Source organism: Lates calcarifer, linkage group LG8, assembly GCF_001640805.2.
Source record: "Lates calcarifer isolate ASB-BC8 linkage group LG8, TLL_Latcal_v3, whole genome shotgun sequence".
Classification (NCBI taxonomy): domain Eukaryota; kingdom Metazoa; phylum Chordata; class Actinopteri; family Centropomidae; genus Lates; species Lates calcarifer.
This window is the reverse complement of record NC_066840.1, coordinates 13,914,936-13,933,630: the sequence shown is the minus strand read 5'-3', so window position 1 is coordinate 13,933,630 and position 18,695 is coordinate 13,914,936. Positions and strand designations below refer to the sequence as shown.

General features: G+C 40.3%; 1 protein-coding gene across 5 annotated transcripts in view; it reads right to left on the bottom strand.

Annotated features, from left to right (window-relative positions):
• The window catches only part of mid2 (midline 2), a 138,656-nt gene that overhangs the window by 15,809 nt on the left and 104,152 nt on the right, over positions 1-18,695 (bottom strand). For all 5 annotated transcript variants that reach the window (XM_018669254.2, XM_018669235.2, XM_018669244.2 and 2 more), the window contains 5 exons: positions 15,501-15,608; positions 11,061-11,209; positions 9,712-9,839; positions 9,258-9,401; positions 2,315-2,476 (listed from right to left, as the gene is read on the bottom strand). In XM_018669254.2, the coding sequence (XP_018524770.1) occupies positions 2,315-2,476; positions 9,258-9,401; positions 9,712-9,839; positions 11,061-11,209; positions 15,501-15,608 (691 nt within the window). The remainder of the gene's footprint in view (positions 1-2,314; positions 2,477-9,257; positions 9,402-9,711; positions 9,840-11,060; positions 11,210-15,500; positions 15,609-18,695) is intronic.

The window sequence follows — 18,695 nt, the reverse complement described above, 5'->3', positions numbered from 1 at the left end:
CTTGTCCCACATCTGCTAACAAGTATATTTCTTACTATTATTTTCGGATACAGAATTCGGTGGCACCACTGGACCTCCCCCTCCTAACCGGCCCATTTAGTATGTGTGTGCAGCGACTTGGAGGGAGAGAGATCATCCTTCGACTACTGCTGTTTCCCACACACCTATTTTACCCAGCAGAGTGTATCCAGATTACACTTAATCCTAAATACCACAGCCAGACTCCTGACAGCAGCTACAAGGAGTTGGCATATCAACTCCATTTTAGCTTTGCTGCACTACTGCTGCAATTTAAGACTGATTTAAAATTTTATTGAGCACCCTTGAGGCACATCCTAAATTAGCTATATTGCTGAGGTTTTAACTCTTAATGCACCACAGCTGAGACTGAGGAATATTAAGGTAGTTCCACAGAGTAGACTGTGGGTGACCTGACTTTCTAGATTTGGCCATATTGTGCTTATTCACTCTTTTATCAAGGCTTTTAAACATTTTCTGTTTATTTGCTCACATTTGGTTCACTGTCACGTTATTATGTCACTTTCTTCATTTTATTTACTGTGTGCTGTTATAAAGAAAGGGAAGCATATAAAGGAAAAACAGAGTTCAATGCCAGAGTAAGATTATGCAGCATAAAACACAACTTTAGGGAGGAAGGCGGAGAAAAGAAACAGTCTGAAACAGGTAGAGAAACTGTCAATTAAACATAATTTTTTCTGTGTGCAAAAAAATAGTATTCACCTAGTTAGAGAAACAACTACTGTATATATGCCAGGAGCAAGGAGAGTATGACTATTGAAGAAGATAAAATGTCAAAAAGAGAGCTTCCTTGATGTGTAAGAAACTCACTGCTAAACAAGAAACTGAGTAACTTAGCTGAGTAAAGGATAGAGCGGCAGTCAACCAAAAAACAAACAGAAAAAGAGTGAGAGAACTATGTGACAAAAGGGAGATGTCATGCTGCATATTAACATTCTCCACTTGCTGTTCTTGTGCAACATACCATGGAAACTAACAGTGTGAAACAGAGGTGCTGGTGTTTGGAGTCGTGCAGGTTTAATCCCTGCAACATCTGCAGAGGTACAAGTGAGTCAAGAAGTGAAGCTTTTGCATAACTCAGTGCAAGCTGGAGGGGAAAATAAAGAGAGAAGCAGCTCTAAGTGCTGTTTACTAAATTCTGCTACCAGTAGATCTTAAATTGGGACCATAATTTTGATACTAACACCTTTTTTCTAAAATGCTATATGTAAGTTTTTGCTATTGCTATGCAACCAACGTTAGCATTAACAGCTGTTTACTTACCAAGATCCTCAGCTATTGTTAGCGCTACATCTTCATTCTCTCATGGATTGAAAGCAGACTGGATGCTACATTGATTTAATATCACAAGAATTAACATTGGTATTGCTTAATAGCTTATAGCTCAATACAAAATAAGATAAAGCTGCAAGAAATTGTTTAAAAAAGTAAAAAATAATAAATAATAAATAAAAACAGCTGTCATGCTTCTATCTATCTTACATAAATAATCCTACAATACCTGATGCCTAGTTTTAAATTCAGAAATATTCTGGACAAGCCTAAGGGCTAAAACTCAATAACTAATAGGAGATATATTTTACTACATGCTCTGTCTCATACCTTAAACAACCTGACTGTAAACAACACTCTTTAAGCAATTAATACAATATTCACTCTGGTTACAGTCATAGTCCTAATGGTGTCTTAGGCTGTGACCCCAGCAGTGCACATGCGACTGCTTGTGAACTGTTTAGGTCTTTGATAAGGAAGTGTGTTTTTATCCAATTTCTTTGTTCTGCATGATGCAACCGTAAAATTGATTCAATACATCAGTCAAAGGATGATGACATCCCTCCTCCTGAGAAATGGCTCAATATGAGTTATTTTTAGACATTCGTATTCATACTTACTTCTAGACTAAAATCATTCAGGGAACATGAAATGAGTTTCTGATATAAATCTGTCAAATGCTACTACCTGCTGTTTCAGGTTCATATACACTTTGCTGCCTTCTGGACAGAAAATGTAACAAACAAGGCTGGAAACCAAAGTCAATGCATAAATATTTTCTTATTAATCTACATTTGTTGTAAATCTGCTACTTATCCTCAACTCATTTATAAATCACAGACAACCCAGTGGGAAAAGCTTTGAGCTGTGAAAGCCTGTAAGTTCCGTTGCACAAATGACACAGACAGACTTTGAATTGTATTAAATATCAAAAACAAAATTAACAAGGCTTGTAAATATTCATAGAAAAGCAGGCAGTGGCGTCACATGTGCCTTCACTTACTGTTGGTTTTGAGGCGGGCGGGCTCACTGTTGCGGCTTCCTGCCTGGTTGATAGCCTTGACAAAGAAGATATAACGGGTGCCACTCTGCAAGCCGTGCACCGTGTAGTGGTTCTGCTTGATGTTAGGTACGATCATCCAGCTGTCTGCTGAGTTGTACAAACCTGGCACATCCACAGAAACACACACACAGACACAGATAATATGAGTAACCAAGTTCTGTTGATACTTTCTGGGTAAGCAGAGTTACAGTGAGTCCTGCTGAGAATCTTTTCAGTGATAAATTCTTCCCAATATCCAGCCAGAGCAGTGTCTTATTTTTTTTCTCCAAACCTCGAGTGAGTCATCACACAATAAGAGAGCAGAGAGCACACGACCCCTGATGTTAGGCTACATTTATGTGTACAAACTGATCCATCACATTACCTTTCCATCAGGTTTATCATGGCATTCTCTCCTGAGGCGAGATTGTGAGTTGACTAGGCTGAATCTATTCCCCATTAAGAACAAGGCACTCACACGGTATGACAGGTGCGTTTCTGTAGCAAGTGCCTAAGGGCCAAAGAGTGTGATAGCCTTTAATGTTCAAATGTATGGAAACGTGGGCAGTACCAACATGACCCCAGCTGGTGTGCGCTTTGATTCAAAGCGACTTGCAGCAGAGGGTTAGTAATGGCTGGGTTAGCTCTGCAGTCACCTGCTTCTAAACACAGTCTTTTCAGCCTCTCAGCTGCAGCCGACTGTGAAGGCTAAAAAGGAAATCTCAGCTCAGGGCCGAGGAGAGGGATTGTCTACGACGGGGTGCTCTTTTGGCCTCTAGTCTTGTGTGAAATAAGAGGGGTGAAATTATACATTTTCACCTCAACTGACCCACCACATTACCACTACTTTTTCATTTTTTTTAATATGTAATGATGTTTGCCTGATTTTGGAGCTGAAATACACAACTTTCAATACAAGGTGAGAGGTGTGCATTAAATATAGCAGAGTTGTTGTGGAAGGTCGTGCGGGGGACTGCTGCTTATTTCAATCAGATACTGTAAAATTTAGAAAATATGACAGTTGGTAAAGTGTGGTGCTACAGCACTTATGGTTCTAGTTGATGTGTGAAAAACAAACATGGTGCGAAATTTTGTCACTTCCAGTGCGCTGGCTGTGCACAGATTTTACTGGCATTGTCATCCAGGACAGGTGAAGAGAACTGATAAACATTTCTTAGCAGCAGAGTCCCTCACAACGCTAACCACAGTACTGTGTAACATCATAGGTGAATATCAAAAAGTTATTAATTACACTGCTTATTTGATCTAGAACTTCACCAACAGTATGAGTAATACGGCCATGATGTGCCAACAGGAGACCAGACAGAAATGATGTTTTGAGAGCAAACATTTGCGAGGCAGCTCTGGCGAAGAGGCGCTGACCGCTAGGCTCAAAATTTCTTTCACCTACCTAAACAAATTCTGAGTGCATTCAAATGAACCCCATGCCAAACCAAACAAAGGATCTTGTTTAGCAGCACTACAGCTGAGGTTAATGTTTGTAGAGTTGAAAGTAGAATAACAATCCTTTTCGTCTCATCTTTCCTCCCGAGTGCAGGATTGCAGGGGGGGAAAAAAAATAAAAAATCTTGAAAGGGAGAGAGCTCTCAGGGCCATGGCTGCCATGTCCCTTCTGGTGAGGATGCGTTGTGAATTATTGAGAGAGATGGCAACAGCATGCATAAGTAATAGCCGAGAGTCTGCTTGTAAATATAAATACTTCACGGGACGCAAATAAGGCCTTTAAAAGTGAGGCGGCTTTAAGAATGAATGAGGAGAATGGACTCTTAAAGTTAAAGTGAAGGCTGCGTCTTTACATATCTGCCAACTTCAACGAGCTTTTCTCAAACAAAGAAAACACTGCAGAAGGCTTTTCTATTCCTTTAAGATGAGGGATAGACAGAAAAAGTGAGGGAGTTTAAGAGCTCCTTCTCTGACACCTTGCATGTACACGATTCATTTTGTATACAGAGATGGCCAGGCGGATTCATCTGCATTTTTATTTCAGCCTGGTCTTACTAAATATGCATCCACTGTCAACAATGACATCCTATTTTTCCTATGTTTTCCTCACAAAAAGCATGAGTGTTGTTCTACTGTGACAGCTGTCCCTTGTTGTTAAGAAAATTATGCCTCCCACCTGTCGTTTTAGCTGCATCCTGTTAACATTAGGGAGGCTACAATGTTCTGTGGGCTATCAAAAAGAGACATGGGGAAAGACGAGGGAGAAGGACTTCACGCTGCTTTCCATTTTTAAGGCTTTTGATCTCCATAGCACCTCTCCATTTTTGCTTAAATCAAATTAGGTCAGTACACAGTAATACTCTATCACTACTCCGGCTGCTGAAAAGGGGCTTTCTGATGCTGGTTGTGCTGCTTTGGTGAGCATTGTGACTTCAAAGTGGTGCGGAGGAGTAAGCGAATGTGCCATAAAAAGAGGAAGAAAAAGAAAGGAAGCGGGGAGGAAATACATCAGTTGATGTCTTGCATCCAGACATCAACTGTTGTATATTTGTGTACGTACAGTATGTGTGCATCTGTGTTGTGTCTGCGTGTGGCTTTGTCCATGCTCAGAAATGGACAGATGAGAGGAGAACAGAAACACAAGGTATCCTGGGAATGGAAGTGGATTTGTCTTTGATGATGCAATATAGAGTTAATGGTGACTGTGTGTGCGCATTGTGCCTGCATGTGTATGTGTTGTGTGTGTGTATGTGCCATTCTATTTCTTATGGAGGTACAGTCTGTGTGTGTGTATGAGCAGCTGTGCACCTACAGTACATCCATCTCTTGGTGCCTCTACATAAATTTACTGAGTGTACTGTTTGTCTGTGTTGAAAACTCGTCAATATTACATCAAACATCACAACAAAGATTGATCCTGCTGATACTCTGACATATGCCCTGTTGAGATACAGAGAGAAAGATTTTTTTTACCAAACTCTGGGCTGTAGTAATATCCACTGCGATACTGCTTTTCACCTGTGATAATCATGTTAATACTTCACCACAGGCCAGGTCTTATCAATAGGCATGAAAGACAGATAGCAGTTGGAGTCAGCAGGTAGATTTCACTAGTGTGGTTAACATGCAGGTCTCCCAGAAAAAACGACAAATTGGCAGTAGAAATTGGGAAAAAATGGATGAAGTCATGCAGAGGTAGGAGCATAGGTATGGACTTTTATTAGTCCAAACAAGTGCAGTAAAATTGCTTTCAGTGACAATGAGTCAACTGTTAGGAGGAAGTAGCATGGAGCTAGTGAGGATATTTAGCTTCTCTATCTTGCAGTTGGTGCTCTGTGGCAAAAGTTATCAAGATGATAGCCATGGCACACCAGGAGACGCATTAAAAGAAACAAAATGGCTACAGAACCATCAGTAGTGCTCTGCAGTTCTAATCAGAAGACAGTTAATGAGAGGCCATTATGATGCTGTGCTGTTTTAAATTACTCTCTTGTTTTTCCATGCAAAACAGATGTAACTGTCAGAATATTTAAAATTGTATTATTCATTTTTGCTCTATTTTCAGTATTAATAATCATATTTGGAATAGAGATATTTTCTTTCTTACCAAGAGTTAGATAAGATTGATTGATACCACGTGTGTACGCTAGGTACGAAGCTACAGCCAGAGGATGGTTAGCTTAGCTTTGCATAAAGACAGGAAAACAGCTGGCTCGCTGCTGTCCGAATGTAAAGAATATCCATCAACAGACACTTCTAAAGCTCATCTATATATATATGGTAGTCAGTCAAACAAATAACAAACAAAAAACAGTGATATAGATACATGCTGGACTATTTCTTGGCTGGGTGCAGTATTATCATTTCTGTGAGACTGCCAGGCAACCAGCAGAAACTGCTGCAAGTAAGTGTATTTCCTGAAATATACAGCCATTCCTTTACAAGTATCTTATTTTGAATGCATGCACACTAAGACCATTAAAGCTGACAAGTATATGCTGAAAAGTAGTAGTAGTAGTAGATCACTCTGAGCACTGGGTCAAATCTGTATCAGCAAAAAGTGGCATGTCATTTACAGCCATCATTACCTCTTAGTAATGTGTTATTGATGAAACCATAAAGATGTAGCATTTAATTATAAGATTATAGGTCATAGCGTTTACATCAGCGTTACTGTCAAAAAAAAAAAACTCAAGAGATTGTATATCAATGTTGAAGACTTTTCTTCATAGATCAACAATTACACTCAGCTTCTTGGTTTTTTCCCTCTTGCTCTCTCTATTCCTGTCATCTCTATTGATCCTCATCACAGAAATCAGTGTCATAAAATAAAAGACGCCTGACTACAATATGTCTGAGGACAGAAGGTTGACTGTGCATTACATGTGAATACAAAGCGGAAAGAAAAACAAGTATTTACAGAGGTGTGAATATACAATATAAGTAGAGAGTTGGGATGTCAGTTGGCAGATAAACAAATGGGTCAACAACACCAGACACTTGGCAGCTTGCAAAGGACCACAGGTAGCAGCTACACAATTACAGTGCAGACATCTTTACTTGCAGTCATAGTTGGCTTTTTGACTTACATTTCTCTGTGGTATTTGGTTTCACTCGCTGATTCTATTTTCTGCCGCTGTGCTTGGATGCTCCTGCAGAGGCAGGGTTCACAAGACCCCACGAGCCCCTATTCCCCTCCTCATGGGAGGGCCAAGGGCTCAGGATGAGACCAGGCGAGAAAAACGGAGAGAGCGCTCGAGTGGGAGCATTTAGCCACTTGGAAAGTTCGAGAAAAACGCTATGGTAAAAACTCAAGTGGCATGGCAAGCTAAATGGGTTTCTCTCTTTCTCAGTTTCTCCTGTGAATCTCTGAGGACTCTGTGGCAGCAAACCGCTGAATATCTGAGTCACTCAGTCTATCACAGCTGAAATGTATCCTGATGTTTCAAATGGCTGGGGCACTAGAGCTGCATGGTGAGATGAGGAAATGTCAGGCTACGCAGAGTGGAGGAGAGGAGATGATGAAAGGGCGAGAGAGTGGAAAGGCACAGGTGTGTGTGTGCACGTGCTTGAATGTGCACGATTCTGTACATTAATCATATCCTCCTCACACCAGTAAGTGGTAATTTTCACCTCCCCTATGTAATCATTATCCACTCAGATTCTCACCTGAACCTCTCGTCCTCTACAGTGGTCTTTCTTCTTCTTCATTTATATAATGATAGACAATCAACTCTAAAGCAAGAGTATTTTATGTGGTAATCTGTAAATCGTGTTCAGGAATATCAGAACTTTGCAAAGACACAGGATAGCTAGCTAGGGTCACCTGAGGTCAGGTACACTATCATTACACTGTAGCCTAGACTGTTTGAGGCTGTGGTGGTGGATCTGACCAAAGACAAATGTTATGAGCCAAAACATCAAGGACTACATAGGCAGTTTTACCACATGGTGGTGATAGTGGATATAAATTTACACCAAAACCACTTGCTCCAAAAAACTGCAACATATATTATGCCGCTTTACTAAAAATATAAAATATGTAACAAGAGAAGCACTGAATAGAACACTTTCACTATGGTAGTTAAGAGTTGGACACTGATTAATGACACAAATGAGACAATGTAATAACAATTTGGACAGACTTTGCTCTGGTAGCAGTTCCACAATGGTTGCAAAAATATCCCAAATATAAATCATGACATTTTTATAACTCTGAAACAAAAATTAAATAGCTAGTGTAGAGGGAAGAATGGAGGGGGTTGAAAGAGGACAGCAGCAGTGATTTCACATTCTCATCTCCTGTGTCTGCAGTTTTCAAATTACTTAAACAAAATCCAGATACTGAATAGTGAATCTGTTCAAAGCATATCCGCGTGATGTGTGTATGTCCTATTTTTATAACAAGTAGTCTTGATAACTCAGCTCTATCGCTCTATAAATACAAGCATGGCGGACAACAAAGACTAAAGCTGGACAGAAAATCTAGGTTATGCAAGTTTGTATGAAATATTGAACATATGAAAATAAGACTGAGGTACACTGCACTGCAAGTAATTTGGTGCTCCAGTTAATTTCTCTTTGTAGTTGCAGAGAGGTCAGTGAGAATGGTGTGTTTCTTTGTGCTTCTTTTGGGCTTGTGCATGCATGTGTGTGTGTGCGGTCTATGTATTCCTCACATTGTGGGGACCTATATCTGTTTACACATCATGAGGACTTTTCTTCCTTATGGGGACAAAAAGTAAGTACCCTCAATGCAACTCATTACATTTTACGGTGAAGACATGTTTTAAGGTTAGGGTAAGGTTAAGTTAGTGTAAGGGTTCAGATTAGGCAAGTAGTAGGTATGGTTACAGTAAGTCTTCAGGAAAAGAATGTAAGTCTATCCAATGTTCCCTGAAGTCATGGAGACTGTGTCTGTGCGTGTGTGTGTGTGTGTGTGTATGTGTGTGAACTGACTTAAAGGTCATTCACTCTACATTTGATTCTACAACTGATCTCTAATTTTTGAAGTTACCCTGCAGGTATTTTGCTTGACATTAGCAGCTATCCAGAATGCAGTTTGAATCATGTATTGACTAATGTTATGCACAGTATATGTACACATAAACAATATATATATACATACATGTATATTCACAGTACATATATACTGTATGTATATATATGTACACCATTCAGTCACAACATTATAACCAGTGACTAGTTTTAATGTTGTACCTGATTGGTGTAAACACAGGTCAAGTATTTGATCCCTCTTGGCCAAACCTTGATTATAGAAACCTGGAATCGCCTCAGGCTGTTGCTGAAATGAATCCCAAACATGAACTTCTTTCTAAGCTCAGATGATTGCTTATGATTAGTGCATATCTCATTTTCTCATATTACCATACCTGTGTGTGTGTGTGTGTGTGTGTATGTGTGTGTGCACATGACTCACTGATGAAATTCGTCTGGCCTGTGTAGATGGTGTACTGCAGCTCGTAGGAGGTGACGCTGAACTCGTCCTCTGACGTCCAGTGGACAGTGATGGTGTCATGGGAAGCGGTACACAGCTCGTCTCTTATGGATGGCGGGTTGGGAGCTACATGAAGAGGAAACGACAGCATGGTTCATACCATAAACAAAAACTATAAATGGTCATAATATAAGTGTTTGATTTAATATAGAGGTAATTCTTAGAAACATTATGTGTCACCCCTAAAGTAAAGTATATCTTTAAATGCAGCAAAGGAAAAAAAAAAAGGCTCCCTAAAGGTTACATCATATTTATACCAGCTGGTGGCTGGGATACATTTCTCAGCCTGGTACTATAAATAATTCAGTGAAATATAGTTTCAAGGTTTCTCCTGATGACAGTTGCATCTACTGCATTATACAGACTTAACTCTTACCTGTTAGATAATCTAGTCCTTCTAAAATCTTCTTCTCTCGGGAGAAATCCAGGGCAAAGTTGTCAAATGCCTCGTTCAGGTTGACGTCAGGGATGAGCACCTGGGAGGAGGCCGTCGCCATGGCAACCCTTTAGAACGGCAGTCAGATCAGGACATGGCAGAGGGGGGCGGGGGGACAGAGGAGGGCCCGAGAGGTCAGACGAGGTGACGAGGGGGAAAAGAGGGAAGGAGCAAGAGAAGACGAAAGGTGACGAAAAAGGTGGAAAAATGAGAAGTGAAACAAGAGAAATGACAAGAGGGAAGAGGTGGTAGACAGGGTGAGAGGGAAAGAAAATATAGAAGAATAGAGTATTAAAGATACAGAAAATTCATGGTGCCATACAGAACTGTCTGCACCCTGCCCTGAACCACCACCTCTGTGTTAACCCAGAACACCATCATCAACAGACAAATCAGACACACACTGACACAGTGACTCTGTAGTCTGTACAGCTTAGTGGAAACTTGTGCCTCCTTCTGCTTTGAGCATCAGTGAGCCGTCTGTGGCAAGAGCCAGCCTGAACCACAGCACTGGCAGGGTTACAGAGCAGAGCTCAGACCAGCGCCAGTCCTTAAGACTTTTGTTCCTCAGTGAGGAGAAACCAGTCGGTCAATAAAGCACCCAGGCAGGTGCTAGAAAAAAAAAACAAACAAAAAAAAAAAAAACAACCCAGCAGAGATGCTATCCTAGCTGCAGATTTTACACAGGTCTTTTTCTGTGTGCAGTAGAGGACAGAGGGATGACAGAACTACAGAAATATGCAGGTAGAAAAAGAAACTGCAGAGCCGGCCCTTTAAATGATAGATGATTTTCAACAGAGGCCTGACATTGATCGCAAGAGAGAGAGAGATTTGATATAATACTGATTTCACCAGTCGCCATTATTTTAAGATTGGATTTCCTAGAATGAAAAAAACTGATAGAGAAAACTCACTGTAGGCATTTGATTTAAAAAAAAAAAACCAAACCAAACAAATGTCTTGTCAGATATATTCAAAAAGTTTTATTGCTTGGCCTGCAACAAGATGAAACAACTGATTATACAGAGAGGAAGAGAGAGAAACTACAGTGAGAATGAAGAAATTATGAAGAAAGCGACAGAGGCCAGAAACGAGGAATAGGCCTGTCAGTGCATTTGTTCTCGTGTCTCCTGTTTTGTATCTGTGCCTGAATTGTAACTAGTGTGAATATCTGTCCTCCCTCTATAAACACCTGTTGGATATACATATGTAGAGGTCTCTAATCACATCGTCATAGAAAAAACGGTATGACAGTGTGTAAAGTCTATGTCTGTGCCATATCAACTCACCTTTCTGCTACATTTCGGGCGGTCTGGAGGAAGCGGGCGTGGTCGTTCTCCTTCAGGCTCTGTTCGGCTTGCGTGATGAGGGCGCTGGAGCGCTCCAGACACTGGCGACAGTTTGCAATCTGTTGAGCCAGCTTGCGCAATTTCATCACCTGGAACACATACAAACACAGCGCATGTTGCTACGTTGCGACATGCTGATTTATATTCAATCCGTTGCCTGGAAGGAACGCATCCACACACACAGCCCTTCCTGCACTGCCTTTCCACCACCACTTCCAAAACTCAAACAAAAGTAGCTCTTCTGCGTTATTGATCTTTTATGCTCATCTCCTGTGGCTGAAAATAACTTTCTATTTGCTCAGGGCAACTCCCTCCACTTCCCTCCACTGCACAAATTCAGGAATTCGTGCCTTGGAGCTTCTCATACCTCCAAATGCATCACAACTACAGCCCAATGATTTCAGTATGAGGTATTAATCATTTTGACAGTCGCTAATCCACAAATATGTTCAACACGTCCAGAAAATATGATTAAGCGGGGCTGCCAAATTACTCCAAAATGCAAAGTCAGCATTAGTAGATCCCCCACCCCCCACCCTTTGTTATATTGCAGACTATCGATAGCTGAAGTTTTATCAGTTTAACAGAGCAACAACACAAAAACAAACAAAAACCTTCTGTGAGAGTCTTTGATATATATTGAATATGTTGGGGCACTGACAATATTATGAGGACTCTTTGAAGTATATACAATTACTTTAACTAGCACAAACAGCAAGCAGATGACATTATCACAACATATGTGTGGAGCTGATGAAAGGAGGGAAAATGCTCAACGATAGGATTTTATTTTATACTCCACCTAGCCAAACATTTAACCCTTGTGCCAATAAAACTTTTCACAGATGTAACTACTCTATCAACCTTGTGTCTGATGGCTGTAAAACAGTCGGTAATAAACCTCGAGATTCGATGCAGAAGCACACTCCTACACACAGTGATAAAGACACATGCAGAGGCACAGACGGGAAAACACAGAGACAGGAAGACACAAAGAATGCGGCAGAGAGAACAGAGTCCTGGTTATGGGGTCATTTGGAGCAAGCCCTTTATTCTAACGCTGACCTTATGACTGTGTTGCATAATAGAAGGGCAGAGGTGAATGGGATAAAGCATTGTTATCTGATGTAATAACAGCAAGAACGAGATGTACAGAGTGCCTCTCTGTTATTAATCTGTGTGTCTGTGTTTGTCTATTTAAGATCAAAACGCTGAGAAAAACAAAATAGACAAGAAACTACTGTTTCCTCTTGCCCGACTATAACCACAGTTGCTTCAGCCAAGGGAGAATGTCCAAGGAAGGTAGGGAAGATTTTGGCAAGCAGGTGCCCATATTAACCTGCTCTATCTTCATTACAAACAACCATGCTGTTCGCATCAAGAGGCAGCTCAGTCAGTCAGGTCGGGGTTCAGACTCTTTATACACAAATACTGTACACACACCAGGTTTTATAATGCAATCCCTTTTGACTATAATTTGTCACTGGCTGTATTGTAATATAATTTCCGACTGTGCACAAGGAAGCCATTCTATCCTAATTTGAAATTAAACTAATCTATTTATCTTCATTACCGCTCATATCCTGATCCCTAAATGAACTTAAGTTGATGAAACTCTCCATGGGAAATAACATAGGCAGCTTATGAGCCTAAGAGACTCTCAACGAAAGGTGAGCTCTAGGATAAAATACCAGCTTTGGTATTGAAGTGCATCTCAGCAATGGTGATTAAATGAAACCTTAGTGAACTTTTAAATGGCAAACAGTAAAGTTGGTTTGTTGTCTGAAAACAGCATACTTCCAGCGACAACTAACAACTCAAATGTCTAAACACAAAATAAAACTTAAAAGAGCAGAAACAACATGTACGATTATGAGTGCCCTTAAAAGATTAGTCATTTATGTTTTCAGCAAGGAATTTTTCCTTGTAGCGCTTGAATTATGCAAATAAGAGTTTAGAAGAAAAAAAAAAACTCTCTGGGTGGTGACTGGTTAAGAGCTTGTCATCGTGAACTCTCAAAGAATCAAAACAGTATCTAATGTGCACTCGCTTTCCACCGCTGGGAAAGCTGCTCCTGCTTAGAAGCCTCTCTAAGCTGGCGACTTAATGGAGTTTTCAATTGACGTCTTAGCTGCTCTTCCACTAAGTCCACCATAATCTGTTGTCACTATAAACGACATTTGAGCAGGTTGTTGACCGCACAGAGAGGAGAAGCAAGGCAGGTTTAATGGATGGGTTATTATTTGGCAACATATGTTGCAAACAACAATTTTAGAGATGATTACTCCCTCTCTCTAAGAGTAATGGACAATATGGCACAGCCTGTGGGAGTGTGTGTGCACTCATGGTGTCTGCCTCATCTGAAACTGAAATAGAACTATTTAATCAAAGCCTAAATATTGAAGTGCCAGCCCCAGGATTACTTCAAGAGGTAGCACTTACTTCATCAGTGATCATATTTGTTTCCCTTCTCCCTCTCCCTTTTGCTACTACTGAGTGCATTGTGAAAGACAACAACTTGCATTGTTTTTTTTATGAATACGTCATGGTACGGTAGATATTAGTTCAGTGAAATAAATATACACCACCACAACACATGCCCAAGGTGAAAATATTTTAAAGGGATTTGAGTCTTTAAATCCTCAAGGCTCTAAAGGAGCAGTTAAAATAGTTTTCGGAATGAGAGATTGACAAAGAGGTAAAGAAGATGCCTGGAAGACAGATAGTCGTATGATTAAAAAAAAAAAAAACACAACCACACGTTAGGCCATGGGAATAGTGTGTGTTTTGTTTGGGCATGGAGAGATTAGGCATGACTGCTGAGTCTCCTTAGAGAGAAACAAAGCTTGTTAAGAGGAGGTGAGACAAGGAATGGGAGCACCTTGCACAGCTCTGCTCGCCATGATCAAGCCTGCATAATCCTGTTATTCTGTTTCAGAGTTACCTCTGAACACTTTCCCTTCTGACACTGTCCTGAACAGAAAAACGACCACATTAGTAGTTTGTTCAAATGCGTAAAATGACCTCTCCTCTCCTCTCCTGCAAACTTTCATTTAACACTCCTATGATTATTTAAATTACTCAAGGTACATTTGATTCATCTTCCTTGACCCTTAAACTGGCTCAAATATTAACACATCATCTGCAAACTGACATCAATCAAGCACTCCTCTGGTGTTTTTACCTCTTACCTCTGTCTCCTGCATTTCACTCCCCTACTTTCTTCTAGACAGCCTTTTATAGACCCAGACTCTCAGGAGAACAAGCCCTGCTCTTTGTCTGCAATCACTGTGGACACACTCTGACACACTTCCTTTCGCTCTCTCTCTCTCACACACACATACACACACACACACACACACCCACCTACTTCAGTCCTTGTGTTCAGTGTTTGGAAATCTTTCATCTCTCGACAAAGCTCTTTTGCTGCCTCAGAACATCCTCCTCAAGCGCTTAAAACGTCACCTCTGGGAGGGTGAGATTTAGAGTTTGCCTCTGTCCTGAAACCCTAGGCCCCTCATGGGAGGACAAACCACCCATATCCGAATGGGCACAAGTATACGCACACACACCCCTACCCACCCACACACTAACACATGTCTGTCTGTAACAGCAAGTCCTGGACTGTCTTTGAAACAGCAGCAATAGGTTCAGACCAGTGTTTGCTGCCATCTCAGACTCTGTGGGAGACAGGTTTTTACTGCTCTCTCTCTATTTATCTTCACTTGTCTCCTGTGAGGTGTGTTTAGGCAAATAAGGTGACTACTACAGAGGTAATCTAGAAAAATACACCATCTGGACGAATTTATTCTGTCCACTGCACTGCTGCTCTCATATTCATGCGCCTGTATAAAACCACTGCCTCTCTACCAGTGGACTGTGACCCACAGCTGAGTTTCTTAAAGACATATTTGGCAGTTTGGCTGCTTCAAATAGCTGCAACATGTGACAGCTTGAACTGATGTATTATGAATGAACCTTTGGAATGTAAACGCAATAAACTGGTATAAACCAAAAACTGCCAAAATCAAAATTGTTTATATGAACACTGAATCAAATGATTATGTGTATTGTTACATTTTTCAGCAAAAAAACTCCAAAGTCAAAATTGATGGTATCTGCTCAGCTCCAAACAGCAGACAGGCAAAGCTAACAACTAGCTAGTAGAGAAAAGAACATGTAACAAGCTAATAACCCAGATAATTTTCTCTGAAGTGTGTGAAATTATCATTTATCAATTATCATTAGGTGGTCCGAAATATGACTCAAATGTCATTTCAATGTTACATTTCAACCAAATTTAAATATTCTTATAGTCAAATCTCTCTCGAGTTAGACCTGAAACTGAAAGAGCATGAAGGTGTCCTGGGAATACTTTACCTTGGACTCCTTGATCTTCACAGCGATGACCTGTTTTCTCTGGCGAATTATCTCCACTAGCTCATCGCACTCCTCCACCAGCTTAGCTTCATGCATGGCTGTGTTCACCTGAGGAGAGAGGCAGAAACACAGGCGAGAAAGCGAATTAAGAAACTTTCCCACTCCTCCACCAGCTTAGACTTAATTTGTGAGGAACAAGAGTGAGATGAGTGATTTTCCAACTCTAACTCTTTAACAATATGACAGGAAAGTAAAAGTAATAAATCTTTTTACATTACAAAGCACACGTTATAAAGTAAAATACAAACTATAAAGCACATTCCAGGGAGAAAAATGGAATAAATACAGGTGATAAACTGATTGGTCCACTGTCACCAAATTAGTGGGCATTTTAGGTAGTGAGAAAAGAACGACTAAATATTCAATGTAGATGGATTTTTTTTTTTCATTTTTCATTTGTCTAAAAAGTTCTGTTCCTTGCTGGAGGGAAAGTCTGTCACAGCTCATAAAAATGGGTACATTGCTGCTGGATTTAAACCACCACTTGTTCTTGTATGTAACAGTAATATCTTATTATATAGGAGAGACTGCTAAGAAAATGCTGTATGCGGTATTTTTCTAAAACATGTTTATTTCACTCATAATGAAGAAGAGGAAATAGGTTGAGGATTGTTGGAATATTCAGCTCTTCATTAAAAAAGCTCCAAAAAGGGCCTGTGTAGACGTTCATTAATTCACTGACAGGATTTGCTCACACCATGCCAATTTAATAGATTCTGTGATTATTTTAGGACCAAAGTTTCCAAGGCAACTTATCATCAGTTCATCATCTCAGGCCAACACTAAATGAACAGCCGACTCCAAAGTCGTGTGGGTGTGCGTGGTGTTACAGAAACATTAAGGGTGTTTGCTGAATTGCAATGTTGAACCATTACTAACAGGTCTGCCAACTGTAAAATACAATTACAATTACACTAAAAGCTTCCAAAACGTCACAGCTGAGACAGTGAAGAGGACAGAAAACCAGCTATTTTATCATTACGGGACATTTGAAACGTCACAGTGAGGACTGATGGTTTGCGGCTGCGATCACTATTTCACCAGCATATTTAATCTGAAGGTCTTCAAATGCAAATGTGTGACTTAGAAACCACATCACTCCTCTGTGTGAGAAACCTCATCTCTACTCTGTCTGGTCCACAAGTTTTTCTGTATCAGAACTTTTGTGCACTGATGTGAAAAGTTCCCATGTACTGATCTAAGAGTAAAGTTGCCGCAAAGTTGTACTAACACAGAGCTATATTGTAAGTGCAATCCCTCTGCAGAGATGACAGGAATCACTACTATTTTGTCAGCGGGAGCCAATTCAGAACATCAGTGAAATTACAGATTTTCTGCAGGATACTCTCAAACATGCCAGTGCGATGACTGCGGGAAGCTTTCACTCAAACAAGCAATGTCAGAACTATCCAGAAACAGAAAAAAAGCATGCCGGAGAGCAGGAATTTCACAATTCAAATAGAGGCCTTAAAGGCCACAGAGTTCACAAACAGCACTACTGCTTTAGCTGCTTGACTAGATGCCATAGTTTTTGTTGTAACAAAAGCACTGGTGAGTGTTTTCTGCAGTGCACTGACTGTAGCAGGAGATCTGCTGAGCTGGCAACCCTCATACAGTAATACAGCAGAGAATGCATTCTGAGGAGAGACCCTTTAACTGCTCTGACTGGGTGTGGTAGTATTTGAGCGATGCGAAGATTACATTCGAGTCAAACCAGCCTTGTGACAATAAAATCACAGACATTCTTTGAGCACAAAGGCACATCTCTTGAAAGGTACTATAAAACTGAGGCAGAAGATCTAAGAAGGTTTTGTTTATTTTGGATTTGAAAGGGCTTCTCAATAACTAATTGTGAAAGTCAAAAATCTGTTTAAAAAATTGGCTGTAAACAATAGAGTTAGGTTCAGTTTGGTATTATATTTGGTATTTATATTATCTGCTTGATTGTCTACAATGAGTTCTGTTGGTATCATTTCAAATAAATGACTTACTTTAACCTGTTCTATCATCTGCTGAATATTAACAGAAGTCATTAGGCTTTGGAAATTTAAATAGTTTTACCACCTGTTATGTACTTCTACTGATGAAAAATAATGTCATATAATATCTTTCAAATACTACGGTAGAATGCACTGGCTTAAGTTTGACAAGATACAACTACAGAATGACTCATCTCTTTCTGATTAATTCACCGTCCATAAATCTTGCAGGGTCGTGACTTCCTGTCGCGCTGCAGACTATCAAACTACTTACTCCAACAACCAAGTTCCACTCATCACTCCACAAAACTCATTACAACACGGTGAACCACTTAAGCCTCATTATTTGCACATACGCACATGCACGCACGCCAACACACAACTAATTCAGCAAAGAGCCATCTTACGACTGCAGGTTAGTAATTAAGCAGGATAAATGCAGGCATCCAGGATCACTGCGAATTACAACTGAGCTATGTGGCAGTTTAGAGTTACGGAAACAAGCTCCATCTCCGTCCTTCTCCTCTTTCACCTCGCTTGAAAACCCTCGTCCTCCTCCTTTTCTCCTCCAGCTCCTGACATTATTATCTGCTCGCCGCTACACAAACACTGTCACCTACTGAGCATCTCCCTATTCATCAGGCTCCTCTGCAGGTGCGCTGATATCACAGTGCCAACTCCATGTTTAAGTGCAGGTCTATTATTGGAATATGTGAAGAGCAACCACAGCAAGACTGCAAACTTCCAATGTTAAGGACTTTTTAGCTGCTCCTGTTATGAAAACGGTTGTGAAAAACGCTGAAAACAGTCTGATAGGGACTGAAAAAAAGCTGGAAACAGTCTGTGTGAATATCTAAGATGCCAGAATGCCTAATAATAAAGGCATCTTTTGTCCAAATTTCTGAAGACATATGGTTGATAATATTATTAAATTTAAAGCAAACTAATTGGGATTATCAGTCTACACTGGGATTATTACAAACAAATTTGCAAACAAGCTCTGTCATATTCTCACTTGACTGCACATTCATTTCCTGTAATGCAGCTGACATTTAAGTGAGAGGATGAAAAACAGGCATAATTATTATTAGTATTAGATGAGCCTCCCAAGACCATTATGATCCAAATGTAGATGACAGAGCACAATCACAGGAGC